Here is a 19,068-nt window from a genome sequence, read left to right as displayed (position 1 = left end):
TCATGAATCAGGTAATAGCCGAGTTACGCTTTCAAATTAGATCAAGTTTTATTTTACACAGTTACTTACATTAACAATTTTAAAATTAAATTAAATTAACAAATTTAGGATAACAGATACTTTCGGCCAAAGATCTCAGACTTCTTCTCAAACATCTGAGATTTAATGGGTGTGTTGATGCGATAGAAGGCATTCATGGAATGTTTAATATACGTGTCATACATCTCGTTAAAGAAGTTCTTGATGCCCTCGTCGTTTTTGTTGTCATGAACGATGATAAATCTTATTTGGCTGGCTGTGATGAAGGCCGAGACAAACCACTGATTGAATCTATCTATGGATTTCAGTTGCATATTGGCCGTCTTCCATTTGTGCTCATCCACCAAATCCAAGGCGGCATGGGCAATAAACTGGGTGAGGTGCCTGTGGTCCTCTTTCTGCAGAAAGAATAAGTATATACCCAGTTCTATGAACTATTGCCCAGACCTACATACCCTTAGTTCCTTGTTCACCGTGCTGAATTCTTTCTCGTAGATGGGATTATCATTGTGCCCCACAATAACAAAGTAGTATGTGGACATTTTCACGAAAAACCAAAACAGACTAAATCGCAATGTGACCGAATTCGAAAAAAGTTTCGACGAGCGAATTATTTTACTAAATATACCACCAAAAGCTGACGTAATTTAAATAGGTAAATCATTTAATTATTTTTTTATTTACTGTAAAATTGAACTGGTTTAAAACATCACATAATAAATATGGTTATTTCACATGAAATATTATGTAATTCTTAAAAATGTATTTCAATCTGATTATGGTACTAATAGGGCTGTACAAATCCTTATGATTTTCTGTTTCTATTAGATCGTATGCAACTATAACCCAATCCTAGTGATTTTATCAAAATATCTTTCTTACCGTCAAAATAAAATAGAAAACAAAGTCATTAAAAAAAACCGCTAGCAGACTGCAAAAATTAACTACGTCCTGACCGATCAGTGCTGGAAATCAGTTCTCTCTCCACCGTTTACCAACACCGTTTCTTCGCGCCTTTTTTCCCCCCAGCACATTGTGCTAACAAATTGTACTTCAAATAAACTCCGATAAAATGATATTGAACGTATAAAGTGGATATCAGAAACTAGTAACACATTGGGGCCCAAGTACCGTTAGGAAGAGGATCGCGATCAGCGGGACGCCAGTGCGATCGCGGCAGTGTGTGTGCGTGTGCGGGAGTGTAACAAATACAAAAGACGAAAAGTCGATGCGAAGGTAGATCTCATTATTATTGTATTGTTGTCATGTTTTTGCTTTTGCCCCCGATCTTCTGTTGCGATCCTATGAGTTTTGCTTTCGTATTATCTGTAGATATATCAATTGCTTAAGTACTTAGATCTTCTAAAAGAATACTACACCATACACAAACACACGCACACACTCAGCAATATGCATTAAACCAAAAAAGAAAACAGCAAAAGAGACCCACAAAAATGACCGATGTAAATTGTCTTACAAGTGAGCACATTGCACCAACAACCACCACTGCGAGTCCACCAGGAACTCCCTCCAAAAATGCTGGCACGGATTCCGTCGAGCCGACATCCCCGTTCGTTCTGAGAGCTCCGCCCAGCGCCAAATCCAAACTGATCCTCCAGAACATGGAGGAAGTGCTGCACTCGGTGAAGCAGAAGCATCGAGAGAAACACAAGCGAAAGCGGGAGGAGAAGCGCCGAGCAGCACTCATGGAACCCCAGAAGTACTCCGCCGAAGCCAAGGCGGATGGCAAGGAGAAACCGCAGCCACTGCGAGAGAAATCCTCCCAAGAAAACGGTCTTAAAAACGGCCGACGGCGTTCCAGTCCGCTTAAGTCCAGCACTCCGGTGGCCGACAACCAGAGCATCATGAAGCACTTTGCCAAGGCAAGTAAGCCGGAGAACCTGGCTGCTTCCCCGGTGACCGCAGCCAAGCCCAACCCAACCACTAATGTCTTCGAGTTCATGATGAATGCTCGGAATCGCTCTTTAGGGGTAAATGAAGGTGGGGCAGAATCTCCCGCGGATCAGGAGGCGGGCAGTGAGGCAGCTACGCCGACCACCAAGCGGAAGCTACTCCTCCAGGAGTGGAACGAACGCAAGGGCGGAGCCAAGAGGAGACTTGCGGACGAGGCTCGCGGGGAGTTCATTGAACTGCAGCTGGAGCAGAGGGCAAAGAGGTGAGTTTGGTAAAGAATAAGAGATGCAATTGTGGCCATTTTTTTAAATACTTTTTCATAAGATTCAGAACCCAATATAACATTCTATTTCCCTAGACTGAGGAAAATGCTGACCAAGACCGACGCCAAAGAGGTGACGGCTCCATCCTCAGCACCCACTGATCCAACAGTCAAGCGTGTAAGAGGTCGACCGCGCTCTCGGCGAATCAGTTCCATGGATGCGCAGCCCCAAATCGTGGAATCGAAGCCCCAGGTTGTAGAAGCAAAATCTCAGGATCCAGAAACTGAGGAATTTCTCTCGAAGCTTTCGTCGCCCACGAAAAACCGTGACAGCCTGTTAGGCTACTTTGCAAAAGTGGAATCCCCGAAGGAGTTAGCTGAAAAGGTGATAGTTGCGATCGAAACTCCACCTATGGAGACGCCCAAGCGAAGAAAGCTGCGCAGAAAGAGCCAGCAGGAGACACCTATTGTTGCCGAATCCACTCCCTCGGCAAGACCAAGACGATCGTGTGTGGGAAAGGCGCGCTACGATTACGATCTGGAAACGAGTCCCGGCAAGCAACAAAAGGCGAAGATCCAAAAGGCAGACGAGTCTGTAGAGATTATTGACCTAGACAATAGTAATCCAGTTGCCACACCAAAGAAACTAGCGCCGCTTTTTGTCCGTCAATTGCCAAAGCCCAGCCCAGATCCGTTGGTTTTGAAGGCTCGACAGGCTTTTCTACAATCCGGAGTTCCAGACAAAATTCGTCAGGAGCAGGTCCGTCAAAAGAACTTCGAGCAGATGTACGAAGAGAGCTATGAAGTGTTTCCAAGACTGGCGCATATAGGTTGTGAAAGTTTCAGTTTAAAAGGGTGTCCTTTGGAGTTACCTATTTCTCTAAGGGCAGAAGAGGAATTATCAGAGGTAACCATAGCGGTACCCTCCAACAAACGACGTTTCAAAGCGAGTAGCATCACAAGCTGCCTGCCCGCGGACTTTACAGGCAGCAAAACTGCAAATAAGTTCAACTATGCTACTTTACCACAGCTGGAAAACAAGCGCGGCTTTGTGAAGCTCTGGAAGAATGATTTTGATCGGTTTCCTACCTTTAAGTGCTATAATCAGATGAGGGAGAAGTACCGCCACTTCAGCGCCATTGACAGTGCACAGGATACGCAGCAAATGGGAGAATCACTGGTGGTCACGCGGCGCACCCGTCGGTCGATGGAGCGGAATATGGCACAGAACGATGAGGAGGCGAAACCACCGCCTTACGCTCCGAATGGCGAGTTGCTTTTCACCGAGAAGTACAAACCGCTGCTGTTCGAACAGGTTTTGGTGAATCTGACGCCAGTTCAGGAGCTTAGGGAGTTTCTGTCCAGCTGGAGTGGGAATGGAGGCAGCAATCGCAACTCGCAGGGCATGGATGACACCTTCGACATGAGCAACGATTCGGCATCAATGGGATCAAGTAGCAACACAATGGTTCTGGTGGGACCTTCATCTAGCGGGAAAACCAATGCCGTTTTCACTTTAGCCAACGACATGAACTTTAATGTCCTGGAAATAAATGCAGGGATGAAGAGGACGGGCAAGAAGCTGATTCAGGAACTCCAAGAGGCCACGCAGTCACATCAGATAAGGAAAGAGAGAAAAACAGGTGGAGGATCCTCGCAGCAATTGCTTCAAAAGTTGCAAAAGAGTGGTTTAAAGGCAAAAACAGCCACAGTGGAACCTCCATCCGAAGTACGGAAATCTCTGATTCTAATCGAAGATGCGGATATCCTGTTCGATAACATGGATGCTGGATTTACGGATGCCATTTATACCTTAGCCGCCAGTTCCAAGAGGCCGGTCATTGTAGTTGCCACGGATCCAAATTGCCCGCATTTGCAGCGCCTAATGCAGCAAAATATAATCCATTTTCAAGCCCCGAACGCATTGAACATCTCCCGATTCCTGGCCGTATTATCGCTAATGGAAAACTGTCCCATCGAGTTGGATGAGTTAATATCCTTGTATCTGTACAACGAGCAAAATCTGCGCAAAACGTTAATGGAACTGCAGTTCTACATTCAGAGTGGTGGAGATCCGATTGGCGGTGGAACGGGTGGCATTAAATCGCCAACGAAATCCTCAAATAGCCGACTGGCCACTGTCGATGGCAGTCGAATCCATCAGCGATTTTTTGAGTTCTTTACAAGTTCGCAGAATGTGCAGTACCGGATACCCTTTCCCGTTGACTTTAGCCTTTTGCGTTTGAATCTACCCGATCTTATGGCTAGTTCGCTGCGGCTTAAGGAGCAGCAGCCACCGGGTGGGGGAAGTAGAACCACTGCCAAGCGGAAGTCCCGCTCACCGAAGAAAGCCTGGTTGAGCAGCGCCACAGGGCAGAAGTCCGATGGCTACAGCCAGTCGCTCGCCACGTTGTCTTGCTTTTATGACAACATTTCGGTGGCTGCTTTGATGGACTCCGATTGCAGTGATCGCTTGCAGTGGCACCTGTCCGAGGAAATCGGTCACCTGCTGGTGGAGCAGGCGCTCCAAACTGGACTCGCGACCACGGAGTGCCCCTACAATCTGTTTGATAAGCCGGTTCAGAGGTAAGGTTTTAAAAATTATGATTAACTTTTTACTTAGCCCGAAATTCAAACACATTAATATCAAAAGATTTCTATTCTGGTTCTCAACAAAAGTTTAAAACATTATCTACACATTAGGCGCCTTTTTATATCTACCAATACGAACGTGGACATTTTCTATTTAAAACTCATTTCGCTTTAAACATATTTTAAAGCTCAAAAATTCTAACTTAATTAGCTGTCATCGGAGTAATCGATGGAAAAGGGAAATCGGGGTTTTGATATCATACAGCAGTCATTATTACCACCAGTCAAAAGATATCTGTATCGTTCTGAATTTTAATAGCATTGTCATGAAAATGACCGATCATATAACTATCTTTTAAACACACTCATTCATCCACTTATTCCCCAGACTGTTTACTTATTAAATACTAAACTGATAATATTCGTTTTCTTTTTGATTTTCAAGCAAATAAACTTAGTTTTTAAAGTAGTAATAACTTTCTGTATCTAACTTTCTTTTAATTTCTAGGTCTTCAATTTGCGAGCATTTGGGCCACGGAATTCTCCGTTCAGGCTCCGCCAAATCGCTGGACTTTGAGCCCACCCTGCGTTCCATATGCCGCAGCGAAAAGGAGCGGGCCGGACTCGAACGGAAGTCGAGCAGATTCTATCACTATCTGCGCAACCACACGGTCAACGTCACCAGTTTCACGATGGAGCACTTCGACGCTGCATGCAGTACGTTCCAATCTACGCCCAGCACCGAGCCATCCGCGGAGGTCAAACCAGAAGATTAGTCTTCGGCTGGGATTTAGTTTAATTTTTTGAACATGGTGGAGCAGCTCCACCGGCTTTGTTTGCAATTTATTCAGATCGTGTAAGAAGAGTTGATCTTTTTAGGAAAGCATTGTGGACGTGATGATGTAGCTATTATGAGATATACCTAGAACTATTTACAATCTAACTACGCTAAATTAATTACGACCTCATCCTATGTTAATAAATCAATGAAATGACATGTAAACCTATGACTAGCAGCAGCAGAAGCCTGAAGAGCTCTTCTTCGCGGGTTCGGGATCTGCTAAAATTGTGTTTTCCGTGGGTTTTGCCGCACCAATGGTCGTGGGCTGGACTTGAATGGGTGCAGCTGAGTTAATTTCTCCAATTTTGTAGTTCTTCAGGTCCTTTTCGGCATCGGAGGAGTGGCCTGCTTGCTTGAACGCCTTGGTGGCATCCTTGCCGCCGTATTCGAGTAGTGCTTCGCCGCCACCAGGATGTTCGCCCAGAAACTTGGTTACATCGTAGACGTTTCCCTTAATGATTAGCCAGCAAGGTTTGCCATTCTTGCCGTTCTGCTGGGCCACTTCGGAGAGTTCGTACAACTGTGACATTGCTGGTTCGATTGCCTAATTGCTTTCCGGTGTTCAGGAATGTCTTTTATTGGCTGCTGATAATTTGATTTAGTATGTAGGTTGCGCACTAAATTTGCTAATTTTAGGAGCTGTTAACCGTTGGACGGACTGGCTAACACTGAACGCGTGCCATTGGCCGACCCTAGCTAATGTTCAACATTTATCAATAGTTCAAACAATCGCTTAGATCGGTGGTACTTTTCTTGTACCTGTTTTGCCCCGTTTCCCCTCGTCGGGCAATTACTATTTGCTGTTTTATTTCCACAATCTGTCTGTTTTGTGGCTGATAAGAAATACGTGAGAATTTCACCGTCTTTCAGGGCGACCTACTAGTGTAGGTTTAGGCAATGACCAGTCTCTTTCTTTGGGGGATTTGCGGAAATCATTAATGCAAATGGATGGCACAAGTTGCCATTGAGTGGGTGCCTATCGTTGGTGAAATCTAAACACAGTTTATGATTCACATGAGCACTTTTCGTTGACTAATTTACGGTGGGAATTTTCTTCGAGTCATGTCCATTAACTTCAACCCCATTGAATGCCATCAAAAGCATGATGCATCGAAGGTGGGGTACATATCCCATACTGCGATAATGTGTGTCAAGTGCCGCCAATCAAAAACAAAAGGTAACAAAATCTTCCGCTTTAAGGAAACAACGTTTTCAATGTTTTATGCTTTCAAAGTTATGTTCTATATATTTTGGAAATATATTTTAAATTTGCTTTCATTTTTTCCATTTTTGTTTTTTGCTTTTAATGGTTTTTGGTTTTTATATGAGACAACAACAATAATTTGTATTCAATTAATATATATGTATTTAGATATATGTATGTATATCGATTTTTATTCAGATTTTTGCATATTAGACGTTTTGCTTAATGCGCTTTAAAAAATTTTGCTAGTATTGGGTGCACTTTGCCTGCAGTGATCAAAAATCAAATTCGATTTACTGGGAAGTGGGAGATTTTGGTCTCGGATGGTTTCGGAAACTTTGGGAGCTGCCTGGGATAGGATGTGGTTACATAAACATAATGCTCCTCAGCGCATTGTCCTGCATTCGGTGTATTTACAAATGAATCTCTATACGTTTCTTGTAATTTACGTTATTTATTTATCTTTTGTTATATATATCAGTCGACGGTTTTGCATTTTCGAAACGCAGCTCGTGTGCGCTTTCCTTTGTATTCTCGATCTAAATGTACAGATACCATATAGTAATAAATATCGTATATATAGGGTGTAAAATTAATTACTTGTCAATGATTGTTGATTTATTGAATTAATCGATCTGCTTGAATCTAAAAAAATTGTAATTCAATCAATTGATTTACTATAATTTAATCGATTTGTTTCATTTAATTTACTTAGTTTCCGTTTAGTTTTGCTAAACATAATTCGTAGACTTGAACTTCGTTTAGAATTTAATTTTTTAATTTAAAAAACAGTTTTGGAGGTAGTTGAAATTAGGCCTGTTTGTATAAATGTGTATATGATTCTCCGATCAAACGAATTCAATCGCTTCGATATTTAGCTGGACTTAATTTGTTTAGAACTAATTAAGTAATTAAATTCTACGCGTTTAATTTAGTTATTCATTGTCTCCGGTTTTTGCTTCGTTCTGTGATATTTCGGGCTATTTCCGGTTGCATTACTTTAAGTATTCTTTGATCCATAGACATCGAACTATATCGTTATCGTTATGTATTTAAATTGTAGGCTTGTAGGACTTGTTGGCGTAGTAAAGTGTTTTCCATTATTTTGCATTTGTAATCATATTTTCCTAGTTTCTCGCTTTCCATTTCTCATCTAAATTGTTGCTTAAATGTGGTTTAAATTTGATTTAATGGATCGTATGTTCTTGAAACCATTTTTTGTTTTCCTTCTCTTTTATAATTTAAATATAAATTGTTTGGGACAACAAGGTGCATGGGTTGTGTCTGTAACTTACACATTTTTAAAATTTCAGAAATTCGTGAAAATAAAGACTACAAAATAAGGCTGGGTCTATAAACAAGAAAAGCTCTGAGTTGCTTAATTGTGCTTATTATATACATTGCTATGGGATTTTTTCTTAACTTTTTGTTTTCCTAAACTCAGAACATACAAAATATAATGCCAATCTCATTTTAAATATACCGCCAAAATATTACGAGGCTGCCGCACTAGACCAGAGTTGCACTTGAATCTACACGATCGTTAGTTGCAGCCAGAATTCTGGCAGGTTATCGATAACTTCAGGTTCATCGATCGTTAAGTTTCAAATTTTAAATTTAAAATAAATCCCGCTAAAAACCGAAATTAATTAGCTTCAGCCAATAAAAAATGAAAACAATAATTTCTCTACAATTTGGTTTACATAGATTTCATTTCATTTTTTGTTTTTTTTTCTTTACATCGTAATTCCGTTAGCAAATATACAAATACAAATTTCAATTGAACTAAAAACTGTTTGTGTGTTTTTCGTGTGTTCCAGCACATAGGCCTTGCGTACAATAATAATAGGGTATTTGGATAGGGGTAGGGGGTAGAGTATAGTTAAGAGTTGGTTGGCTTCGATTTAAAACTAGAGTTATTGAAACTAATGTGTATACAATATTCATTCATAAAATTACAGTTACATATTCACTTATGTTTTGTTTTTTACTTTCCTCATTCCCTTCTTCAAGTTTTGTGGTATTGTGTCTGTCTCTTTCAAGTTTGATGTTTCTTGGTTTATACTACAAAAAATCTTCGATTTATTACTTTTATCAAGCGACGAATGGAAATAATGTTACTTAACTTAAAAATGACCCTTCTACGGCCTGTGGTGAGTGCTTGAAAGGCGGCAGCGCAGCAATACATATGTCTTCTCCGTATCATTCTCTAACTTCTTCCCTCTTGTTACTCAAATTTACAAATTAAATTCTGACTAATAAACAGTCTTTTCGTACCAGCGCAAAAGTTGGCGACAGACCTACATAAAATAAATCTGTTAAACTTTAACATAATAGATAAACATAGGCTAACATAAAAAAAATATATGTATATATATAAATTTATATATATTTTGGAGGTGCCGCACAAATCTCTGGAGATTCGACAACAAAAGATAAGTATTTCACTAAATTTGGCAATGTTTTAGCTCAAGTAAAGCTTTTAAAAATACAAGACCTGTGGTAAGTTTACAAATTATGATCAAATACCATGCAAAGTCTTATAGTTTGTGAAGTTCAAATCAGCTAGTGAGCACTTGAAACTTAACTAATGTTCTAAAATCTCCAGTGGTTTCCGCTCCACCAGATTTGTTTAATGTAGTTAAACTTAACACGAGCTCAGTTATGAGTTGGCCGCACAGTGGCTGCAATTCCGGCTATTGCAGCTGCAGTGGTAGCTCATCATGCTAGAGTTGGAATTATTGCGGCTCATCGTGGTCAGCGGGAAATCACCCGTCGCTCCGGCGGCAAAGGAAGACTGAGTGGTGGCTGTAGTTGTGGTTGTCTCAACGGCGGGTAGACTGGCGGTACTGCTGGTACTCCCGCCGCTGCTGCTCCTCAGCGGCTGCAGGCCAGCTCCGATTGGCACTGAGACAGACAGCGGTGGTGTAGGTATTCTTTCGGGACTGCAGTTGCCGCTTGTTCCGTTTCCCAGGCTGGTCAGCAGTTGCGTGCTCGGTCCCAGTCCTGAGTAGATCCCACTGGGAAGTGTGCCATAGCCACAGGCCGTGCTCTTCAGCAGGGATGCATTAGACACCGGCAGTGTGGGCAGGGGCGCAGCAGCCAGTGAGGAGGCCGAAGACGAGGTGGACACACATGCGGAGGAGGCTAGCGAGGAGGCGGACGACGACATGGAGACGGAGGATGCAGGCGAGGCTGTGGCGACCGAGGTCATTGTACAGCTCGGCGGCGACTTGGGCGAACTGATCCGTGAAAAGAACTTGGTTATGGCATTCGGCTTCGACTTGCTGGACGATGAGGAGGCGGACACAGACACGCCCGCAGGCGTGTATGTGGAGGAGGCGGCCTGGAGAGTGGTGAGACGGTAGCTGGAGCTGGAAACGCCACAGCCGCCCGCCGAGATCTGCTCTGGAACATCCCGCACCGTCTTGTTGGGCGGCGGTTTCGTGTACGATCTGGTGATCTCGGATTGCTGTTTGGGATTAAAGCATTAAGTATACGAATTGGATTATAAAGCGTATTTAAGGTAACTCACCTGATAGCTGCTCCTGATCTGCAGGTGTCGATCCTGTCCGTACTCGCTGTCCGGCAGTGGTACGTGATGGGGACAGCGGGGAGTTTGCTGCTGCTGCAGCTGGTACTGGTAATGTTGGTGGTGGTCGTTGCTGTGGCTCTGCAGCGAACTGCACGAGGATCCGGATGAGGTGTTGCCGCAGTCGCCCTTGTAGCAACCACTACCGCTCCCACTGCCCGTGTTTCCGTACTTGAGCGTGGTAGCTTCTATGCCGCCTCGCGCCACATTACTGCTAATACTATTGTTGTTGCTGCTGTTGCCCAGCTGGTGATGGTGGTGGTGTTGGTGGTCACCGCCTGCTCCTCCTCCTCCGCCGCCGGAGTTGTGCGTGCTGGGAGTTGTCATGCGTTGTTGCTGGTGGTGGGAATGTTGTTGCTTGTTGCTGCTACTGCTGCTGTGATGGAGATGTTGTTGCTGCTGGTGCTGATTGTTGCCGGCGCCACGAATCACAGTGTCGCCACGTACAGCCAGAAGCTCACGTGCCTGGAGCGCATCCACGCGCATTCTACATCTAAATTGATCTCTACAAATAAAGTAAAATTAAATTAGCATGGATTTGTGTTATGTTTAGGAACTTTAAAAGCAGTTGCGCTGTTCTTAAAAGAATTCACTTCATATTTTAAGTATTTACTGCTATGCAATGAGGACTTCGACTTACCTATCATCAGGTGGTGTGCTCAAAGATGTGCGGGTCGGAACGCCGAGCCGCTCCATTCCCGCGCAGCCGGCCGTCTGTACCGATAGCATCTGCAAAGAAGTGAAACCACAATTAGCATAAAGTCAACTGAAAGGCTTAACGAAAAAAATGTTCTAAGACACCTAAAAGTCCTGGCCACCATTCTCCCCTTGCTCGTCCTGACAGCTCTCCACATCACTTACAGTCTGGCAGCCCTCCAGCATGAGCCATCTTTTGGCCACCAGACGAGTACACATCACCCAATCTTCATCGTACTCGCGTCCCTCGTAAAACTCAATACGTATTTCCATTTCCTTGAAGTTATTCGGTTTCAGGGCTTTGAATTTCAGGTTACCCGTGTAGTGAAGCTTTTTCCGCATTACGAAGGGCTGCTCCACAAAGAGCACCGTTTGCATCCAAAGCGATTTGAAAGGCGTCTTAAAACAGGGATTACAAGTCAGCTTAAAGTGTAAGCTACTACTAAACTGCACTTCGAAAAAGAGAAGAAAGCACTCCAGATAACCCTCTCTAGTGACACTTAGTCTAATGTTTCGGTCTATAAACAGATCTTCTTTCTTGGCATTTTTCAAATTTAGTCTGAGAATGCAATGAGCCATGGTCAAAAGCTTTTCGCCGGTCGTTAGGGCAACACAAGGTTCAGCCAGCGCATATCGACGTATGGCATTCATATTGAATCCGTAGACATTCCGCCAGTGATTGCATCTCTCGCTTTTCAGTTTGTGTTCCTCGGAGGCAACAAGATATAGCGAACCCAGATCGGGTAGGATAAAGCCGCCTTTCTTCAGCCAGCGATCGCGTGCCTCGAGCACCTCTAATATCTCCGATTCGTAGAGCAAGCAGTGACCCATCCAGTTGCATATGATGCCATCTACTTTCGACGGGAGTTTAAGATCCTTCATGCGACCATTCAACACTGAGACCACACCTTCATAACCATTTTGCCGCACCACCAAGGTGGCATAGCCAGTGACCTTGGAGTAGTCCACGGCGTACACCCTTTTCGCTCCCATTCGGGCTGCCATGAGGGCCAGAGTTCCAGTTCCACAGCACAGTACGAGGATCGTGCGATCCTTGATGAGTTCCCGCTGCTCATATAGGACGCTTTGAAAGAAGTGCATGTGCTCCTGATCCTTCTCCCGGGATCGCATTATATCCAGACGTGCGGCGTTATCGTGCCGAAAATCCGCCGAAGTCATGCGATCAAGATTCTCCAGTTCTTTGGGCACATTTCTTGGCGGCGTGGGAATTCGGGGAAAGGATCGAACTCGCGTTTTGCTCCGTACTTGGGAAGCATCCTGTTGATTTGGTCTGCGCAGTAATGTTATTTTGGTATCGCTGGGTTTACCGCTAGTCTTTGATTTGGATTTGTTCGACTTTTCTGCATGTTTCTTTCCATTCGCCACACTATTCACTCTACTGGGAAATCCTCCTCTCGTTTTAGTAGGGGTTCCATTCTGAACTATAACATGTTCCACCTTTTGGGAAATTATTGGTAGCTGTTTACAAGAAACTCCTCGACCACGAGTACCATTGGTTAATCCATCACTAATTGGGAGAAAAGTTTTCCAGTTTTCCGCGCTCGTCTTATCTTCCATTCTTCTATTGCATGTTGTTTGTATATTATCCAGCTGATTGTGGAAATCGGCCAGACTTAGTTTTAATGGTTTATTTCGAGCGCTGATAGTTTTATTTTTCTGATTGAGTAAGTTTGTACTCTTATTTTCAGTCATTGCACGAATAAATAAGCTAATTAAGTTCCCAAGCCAACTGAAGTGACAGTGGAAGTGCGAAGGAAGAAACAGATTGGGAAGGTGACGCAAAAGAAAAAGGTTGTGACGTCACTTATAGGTCGTTGGTACATAAAAAACATGTCATGATTCGATCTTGTGGGAATGGTCAAAGAATACCTCAGGGGATTCACCAAAAATGAATAAATATTTCACATATCATGTTTGGATTTGTTATTAGGAATGTCTTATAAACTTAACTACCTTTTTTTGTTGCCATCATTTATAAAAGCGATCGACCATTTTAATAGTGGGCCCAACTCAATGTTATCGTATCAATTTAACATAGTGTTGGGTAGTGCGCTACTGTTGGTGAACTTCGGTTTTCGGGCAAGTTTTAAAAAGCATTGAAATTTTTTAACAAATGGTGAATTAAAATATAGCTATCATTCTTATGCTGTTCTGTATAGTGCACTTAAACTATTTCTTATTTTTTTTAAGTTTGCATGCAGGTTATGTTCAGGAACAATTGTATATATCCAATTGGCACGATTTGTACACCGTTCACTGTACAGGCGATTCGCATAACTCAGCATGGTCCACATTCCGTTGGCCACCTTTTTCAAAGTTTTTTATTTTTTCGCGTGTCTTAACCCCCTAATGCCCCACCACACCACCTGGCGATTGATGTGTGCAAGCGAGCATGAAAGAAATGACAAATCTTTGCGCGGGCAACAAATAAAAGAGCACGAATATTTTCGGCGACGTCGGGGGCCGCGTACTTTGTAAATTATACAAATATGCAAATGCAATTTTGTAAATTAAAAACTAGTGAAACTATGTGGTAAGAGCTCGGTGGGCAAGCATTCCTTATAATTTGATTGCACAAGTCAACTTGAATTTATTTTCAGCTTTTACATTATTTCTAATCGTTGCTTCCGACATAACAAAACTTGCGCTTTGTTCTATTTTTATTATATGATATTATATTCAAATGTTATTGTACTAATTTTCTTTTTTTCGTAAGTGTACTTCAGACCAAGTACCACATATGTAACTATACTCATAATGTTTTTATGCTGGCGCGAAATTTCCCAGTTTTAATAGAAACTATTAAACTAAACTTATAATTTTAAGGGGGCCCATAAAGATGGTACAAGTGAACTTTAACAGCAGTAAGTATAGGTAGGTAAATCCATAAACTTGCTGTGAATAAACTTTGGGGACAGGGTCACCCTTGTAATGCCCGTGCCTTTTTGAATAACTAATTAGCTATAAATATATGTTGACATGCTCTGCACTTGAGTTTTTTTCCCAAAACTGCATTTCCCAATGATATCTGGTGATATATGCCAGATGCAAAGTTTGCATTATGGACGCTACACTGTTGAGGTCTTCTTGCAATATTTCCCTTCTTTTTGGGTAATCTGAGGCACCGAAAAATATCGCATCACATTGTCTGGGGCGTCTCCGCTCGCAAACATACATACATGGGCATATGTGTGTGTATAGCCCCCAAATCGTCCCGCTCCCGTGGCAAAAAAATTAGGTTAAAATGTTTACTCGAGCATTGCAGACGGGATTGGCAATAACCTCATTTTCCGTTTGTGCAATAGTTTGCGTGTGCCTGTCTCCATGTGTGCATGTGTGTGTGTGGGCCAGACTTTCTGACGTAAGAGAAATGTCTGCCTTTGTTTTTGCTCGTTGTTGTTTTCGTTGGCCTAAGCCCAGCCATAAGTTAACATACTTTCCCCGACTGCTCTGCATCTGTCGCATGTTGTTGTTTATCTTTTTGCTGGCGCTTTTTTATGGCTAATAATGTGACATAATATTTGGGGTAAACCCTTGTCATTGTTCTTGCCCCCGCTTGTTTGCCTTTGGCCTTGTTTGAATCCTTGAAAGTTTCGGACTTTCTCTGCGTTTGCTTAGGGTACCCAACGAAATGTCCAAATATCAAATGTTTCAAATGTTCCGCCTAATACACAGCAACACAATTTCACTATACTGTTTTCGTATTTGAAACGCAACTATTCCTATATAATATAAATAATATAAAACAACAAGAAAGTATTTAACTTTACTTACTATCTGTAAATATTAATGTTCTAATATATTGTATTGAATTACGTTAAATTGTAGTTTATGGTAAAGCTAATCATTTTAGGATACTATATGTATTTGTTTTTGATTTTAACGGTGCTTTTCCATTAGTAGTGTAGTAAACTTTTTCCCGGCCGCCAAAAATTCCATAACAGAAACAGCTGTCGGTGTGTGCGTGCTTCTCTCTGCTGTAATTGTAATTAATTTATGCACGTCTGCGTCTGGTGCGTGCGTCTGGCATAGATAACGGTTTTAATGAAAGCCAGCTCCGCTTTCGCACATTCACATCCACAGCAACATCCTAATGCTGTTAATGTTAACGCCCACAGAAGTTCACACACTCCAACACTGGCGCACATGCGAGCGTACATTTTAATAATCAATTTGAATTATTCATTGGCTAACGGCGGCAAATAAAATTCGATTAAAACAGAACGCCGCTGCCGACGTTGCTGCTTCTGATTCTGCTAAACGCCTTGGGTTATTAGCGGCAATTGTGTTTCACATTTCCCGCCAACCATCCCGCCCACGCACTTAAGTATGTCCCCACCGCTTCTATATCCACATCAACATCCACATTTACATCCACATTCGTAAACGTAACCGTTTCCACATTGCCATCCGCATCTTGGGCTTCCAAATGGGTTTTGCCCACGTTGTGGAGGGGCATGTTGAAAAGCAGTCATTTATTATGTTCTCACTACAGTGGAAACACACCTCGCTTTCTATTTGAAGAATCCTAATAAAACCTCAATCTGTGCATAATCCTATGAAATATATAAATTTTTCATGCCTTTAAATGCCCAATTATCAAAAAATATCTTAATCCAAAAACAAGTACAGAAAAGTAAAAATGTAGATACATATGTAGATATTCAATAATAAAATGCCAATTAATTTAACCCGAACCCGTGCCCATTTATTGAGGGCCCACCGTATCTGATGTGTTTCATTCATAATGTTGAATTTGCGTGGGCAAATTAAGCACGGGAAAAAATATGAAACAAGATTCTCGATGTAGAGAATAAAAATGAGCAAATGCGCACTGGAAGATGTCAGCAAAGCGAGTAACAATTTGTCAAAGTTGCCGACTTTAATCTCTTGTAATGGGCGACACTCCCCTACTTCTGCCACCATACCCCCAGCCCACCATTTATGGGAAATCTTAAAGCAACAATCTGCAAAGCCGCATTAACAACTTTGGCCCCAACAGCCCACAAGGCGAGAATCCACAAAATCCATACGTGTTGTGTTATGTGGGCGGCTATTTCGTTGGGAAGATTGTCGCTTTCCGTCGCTGGAGTAAATCGCTTGGCTTCAAGGTTAAAGCCGGCTAATGTCTAGTGCAAATTCAATAAGCAAATGCGCAGATGATTACAATTTATAGACAAATGGCAGGCATTTAAAGTCGGGCAAATAAACAAAGTAAAGTGCCGATGGAGAAATTGAATTTGTCTTGTCCATTAAAATAAAGACGCGCACAAGTGCCAGACACAAAATGAAGATTCCATGCCCATCCACTTTCAAACAAAAAAAAAAAAGAGAAGGACGTGCTGTGCATTCCACAAACGTTGCATAACACTCGCAATACACACGAAAAAATTGGGCTGAGGAATCGTGGAGTATAAATCGGTGTAGGCGCAGTTACATAAGAACTTTTGCGTTGGCGCCGACGAGAGCAATTCAGGCCTGTCTGCCACCCACAACCACTTCTCCCGCCCAGCAACTCCCCAGTTTCAAGGACCTTCACTGCAGTGGCTGAGAGCTGGGTCTCTCTCGCTTTTGCCCACCATTTCTCCCACACCTTTCGTGTCTGCCGCTGTCTCTCTGATTCGCCCAAAAGGGAATGCATAGGATATTGGGAAGAGCGAAGGAAAAAGGCGAAAGGCAAAAGGGAGTGCAAAAGTGAAAAAGGAAACTTGCGACACGTGTCTCCTTGCTTTTATGACTGTACAGAGAGAAAAGTGTATACTCATTTAAATTGGTTCAAAAAGGTAATTGGTAATAATGAACAGCGCCCGCACGTAATGCCAATAAAAATATTTTCCCTATTTAGCTCTTATCGTGAAATTTCATTTTGTCAACCGTATTTCAGTTCAAAATTTAAGGTAAACTGAATATATTTAAAAATAGTAACAAATAATTTCCTAAATTTCATTAAGAACATTCTTATTAGTAGAGATGACACATTTTCAAGAAACCAAAGTGTGTAACACAATGACGCCATGTGACCTAAACGTATGCAACAAAACTTGTAATTCAGTTTGACTCGCGTACATACATATGTATATATATTTCTGTAATCTTTGTTAATCGTGACAACTTCCTACGTTTTTTGCCAAGTGCAGTTTAGTGACCCACCCACTTTCCTGCCCATCGGCTGTTACAAAACTTTTTCTTTTCTTCTCCTTTCCTTGCCTTTCCACTCCCACTCGTATTCTCTGGTTTTTCTTCTCTCTTCTTGTGTTCTAGCGAAGGGTAAGTACTTACGGGTACAGAATGTTCCGGCTCGGTTGGCAAAAGTGTTGTTGTAACTGTTGCTGCGGCTGTCGATACTGTTGCGGCTGCTGCTGGTGTTGTCGCTGCTGCTGCTGCTGCAGCGGAGTTGGCGGCGGGGGCTATAGCTGTCTGATCCGCTGCTGTGGAGCCCGATGTTGGTGGTGTGGTTGCCAGTGGCAGGGCCAGAGCCGAATTGGTTTCCAGTCCAAGCCCGATCCCGATGCCAGTCCCAGTCCCAGATGACAGCACCGCGTTGTTGTTGCTGCGCCGTCGTTGCGACGAGCGACGTTTGTGCCGTATCCTGCGCGTTGTTGCCGCTTCTAATGCTGCTGCGGATGAGGCTGCTGCTCCTGCTCCTGCTCCTGCTCCTGCTCCTGCTGATGCTGCTGCTGATGTCGCTGCTGCTGCTGCCGCTAGTGTTGCTGCTAATGCAGCTGTTGCGTTGGCCGAGCGGCGCAAGGCAATCGCGGCCACCAACACACTGCCACAGGCCAGGCACACGGATAAACTAATGGCGATTAGCAACAAGCGACCTAAAACGATTGCCAAGCGGAAAATAAATATTAGTTGGGCGTCTCTCATGTGCATTTATCGGCTGTTCATATATGTATGTACATATGCGGTGAATAAGTAAGCAGTAATCTCATTTTCTTTCTCTAAGACTATCGTTTACTTCCCCTAGAAATAAGTTATAACTACATTTGATTTCTCTTTAATGTTTAACTTTATGTAAACTAGATTATCATATTTTTATTTTGCATTTTAATTTACCTCACAGATATATTCCCAAACGCCTAATCTTTTGACTTAAGTAATGGCAGTCGTATATTTTTGTGGATAATTACCAATCAAAAGGTCTTTATATTAATGCAAGGAGAACCTGTACTTGCATTTCCTTCAACTTTTTCCGCAACACCCGATCACCCATTCACTAACTTGTAACTACACAATTGGTTTTAAATTTTCGGCTTTTTTGTTGTACAATTTAAATAACTTATTCCTACTCACGAACGCGTTTGATTACTATAAATATACGAAACAAAACGAATGCGGACCACAGCACCGACCAAATAACAATGGAAGAGCAGCGAAATGTAAAAAAAGAGCAAACGACGTGCAACTGCCGTATTTTGTATTTCGTAGATACCGATACCCGCACGTATTTCAGTCCGTATCTACAAGGTGCGCGTTGTTCTCGGCTCTCTCCCGATGATTTCGCCCAGTAGAAAGACCCCGTGCAATGTCTACGTCTACGGACGGATGGCCGCCGGACACGCCGTACGGCTACGGCTACGGCTATATGTGTGTACATATGCGTCTAGACTAGATAGCAGACGACTTAAGTGAAACAAGCACACATGCGCACTCGGGGCGCTGTGGGTGCGAGCGAGCCAGCAGATGTAGGCGGACAACAGTTCGATAAAAAAAACCCATTGAAGGGATTGATTGGCACTTTAGGTACCCTGTAAGTGGGGCGGTGGGTTCAAGGTACATTATTGAAGCCATCAAGTATTTCATTACCAAGAAGTATATACGCTAGAAACTTTACGAATGGTTGTTTTTATATTTCAAGTAAACAAACTACCCAATGTGATTCCCCCAAGAAGTCCGCAGACCGT

At 42.7% G+C, this 19,068-nt stretch overlaps 5 protein-coding genes across 11 annotated transcripts; 1 reads left to right on the top strand and 4 right to left on the bottom strand.

Moving 5' to 3' along the window:
• Window positions 1-23: 23 nt before the first annotated feature.
• Window positions 24-655, bottom strand: LOC120448243 (probable trafficking protein particle complex subunit 2). The gene is made up of 2 exons (XM_039630153.2): window positions 495-655; window positions 24-437 (listed from the first exon to the last, which is right to left on the bottom strand). Exons 1-2 carry the CDS (start codon window positions 579-581, stop codon window positions 105-107), a joined length of 420 nt encoding a protein of 139 aa, XP_039486087.1. The 5' UTR covers window positions 582-655; the 3' UTR covers window positions 24-104.
• Window positions 656-1,021: 366 nt separating this feature from the next.
• On the top strand, window positions 1,022-5,810 carry LOC120448242 (ATPase family AAA domain-containing protein 5). 6 transcript variants are annotated; one of them, XM_039630152.2, is made up of 4 exons: window positions 1,022-1,275; window positions 1,520-2,215; window positions 2,312-4,801; window positions 5,316-5,810. In XM_039630152.2, the coding sequence occupies exons 1-4, from the start codon at window positions 1,268-1,270 to the stop codon at window positions 5,581-5,583; spliced, it is 3,462 nt and encodes a 1,153-aa protein (XP_039486086.1). In that variant the 5' UTR covers window positions 1,022-1,267; the 3' UTR covers window positions 5,584-5,810. The 6 variants fall into 6 exon arrangements, with proteins under 6 accessions (XP_039486086.1, XP_039486085.1, XP_039486082.1 ...); XM_039630151.2 differs by having other exon boundaries at window positions 1,476-2,215; XM_039630148.2 differs by having other exon boundaries at window positions 1,469-2,215.
• A 7-nt stretch (window positions 5,811-5,817) lies between these two features.
• Window positions 5,818-6,319, bottom strand: LOC120448245 (cytochrome b5). Its single transcript, XM_039630154.2, has one exon. The coding sequence runs from the start codon at window positions 6,175-6,177 to the stop codon at window positions 5,818-5,820; it is 360 nt and encodes a 119-aa protein (XP_039486088.1). The 5' UTR covers window positions 6,178-6,319.
• A 2,258-nt stretch (window positions 6,320-8,577) lies between these two features.
• Window positions 8,578-17,982, bottom strand: LOC120447879 (putative GPI-anchored protein pfl2). Of its 2 annotated transcripts, none has more exons than XM_039629488.2 (4): window positions 17,441-17,982; window positions 11,085-11,173; window positions 10,388-10,949; window positions 8,578-10,324 (listed from the first exon to the last, which is right to left on the bottom strand). In XM_039629488.2, the coding sequence occupies exons 2-4, from the start codon at window positions 11,171-11,173 to the stop codon at window positions 9,515-9,517; spliced, it is 1,461 nt and encodes a 486-aa protein (XP_039485422.1). In that variant the 5' UTR covers window positions 17,441-17,982; the 3' UTR covers window positions 8,578-9,514. The 2 variants fall into 2 exon arrangements, with proteins under 2 accessions (XP_039485422.1, XP_039485423.1); XM_039629489.2 differs by lacking the exon at window positions 17,441-17,982 and adding an exon at window positions 11,246-11,298.
• LOC120447880 (protein arginine N-methyltransferase 1) lies at window positions 11,246-12,940 on the bottom strand. The gene has a single exon (XM_039629490.1). It carries the CDS (start codon window positions 12,851-12,853, stop codon window positions 11,246-11,248), a length of 1,608 nt encoding a protein of 535 aa, XP_039485424.1. The 5' UTR covers window positions 12,854-12,940.
• Window positions 17,983-19,068: the final 1,086 nt, after the last annotated feature.

The sequence above is a fragment of the Drosophila santomea genome, chromosome 3L, assembly GCF_016746245.2.
Source record: "Drosophila santomea strain STO CAGO 1482 chromosome 3L, Prin_Dsan_1.1, whole genome shotgun sequence".
Taxonomy (NCBI): Eukaryota; Metazoa; Arthropoda; class Insecta; order Diptera; family Drosophilidae; genus Drosophila; species Drosophila santomea.
This window is presented reverse-complemented; position numbering and strand designations above follow the sequence as displayed.

Coding starts and splice junctions, on each gene's coding strand:
- LOC120448243 (XM_039630153.2), bottom strand. CDS start 581: ATGTCCACATACTACTTTGTTATTGTGGGGCACAATGATAATCCCATC. Junction 438..494: donor CGGTGAACAAGGAACTAAGG/GTATGTAGGTCT, acceptor TTCTTTCTGCAG/AAAGAGGACCACAGGCACCT.
- LOC120448242 (XM_039630147.2), top strand. Junction 2,216..2,311: donor CTGGAGCAGAGGGCAAAGAG/GTGAGTTTGGTA, acceptor CTATTTCCCTAG/ACTGAGGAAAATGCTGACCA. Junction 4,802..5,315: donor TTTGATAAGCCGGTTCAGAG/GTAAGGTTTTAA, acceptor TTTAATTTCTAG/GTCTTCAATTTGCGAGCATT.
- LOC120448245 (XM_039630154.2), bottom strand. CDS start 6,177: ATGTCACAGTTGTACGAACTCTCCGAAGTGGCCCAGCAGAACGGCAAG.
- LOC120447879 (XM_039629488.2), bottom strand. CDS start 11,173: ATGCTATCGGTACAGACGGCCGGCTGCGCGGGAATGGAGCGGCTCGGC. Junction 10,950..11,084: donor AGCACACCACCTGATGATAG/GTAAGTCGAAGT, acceptor CTTTATTTGTAG/AGATCAATTTAGATGTAGAA. Junction 10,325..10,387: donor AGATCAGGAGCAGCTATCAG/GTGAGTTACCTT, acceptor AATCCCAAACAG/CAATCCGAGATCACCAGATC.
- LOC120447880 (XM_039629490.1), bottom strand. CDS start 12,853: ATGACTGAAAATAAGAGTACAAACTTACTCAATCAGAAAAATAAAACT.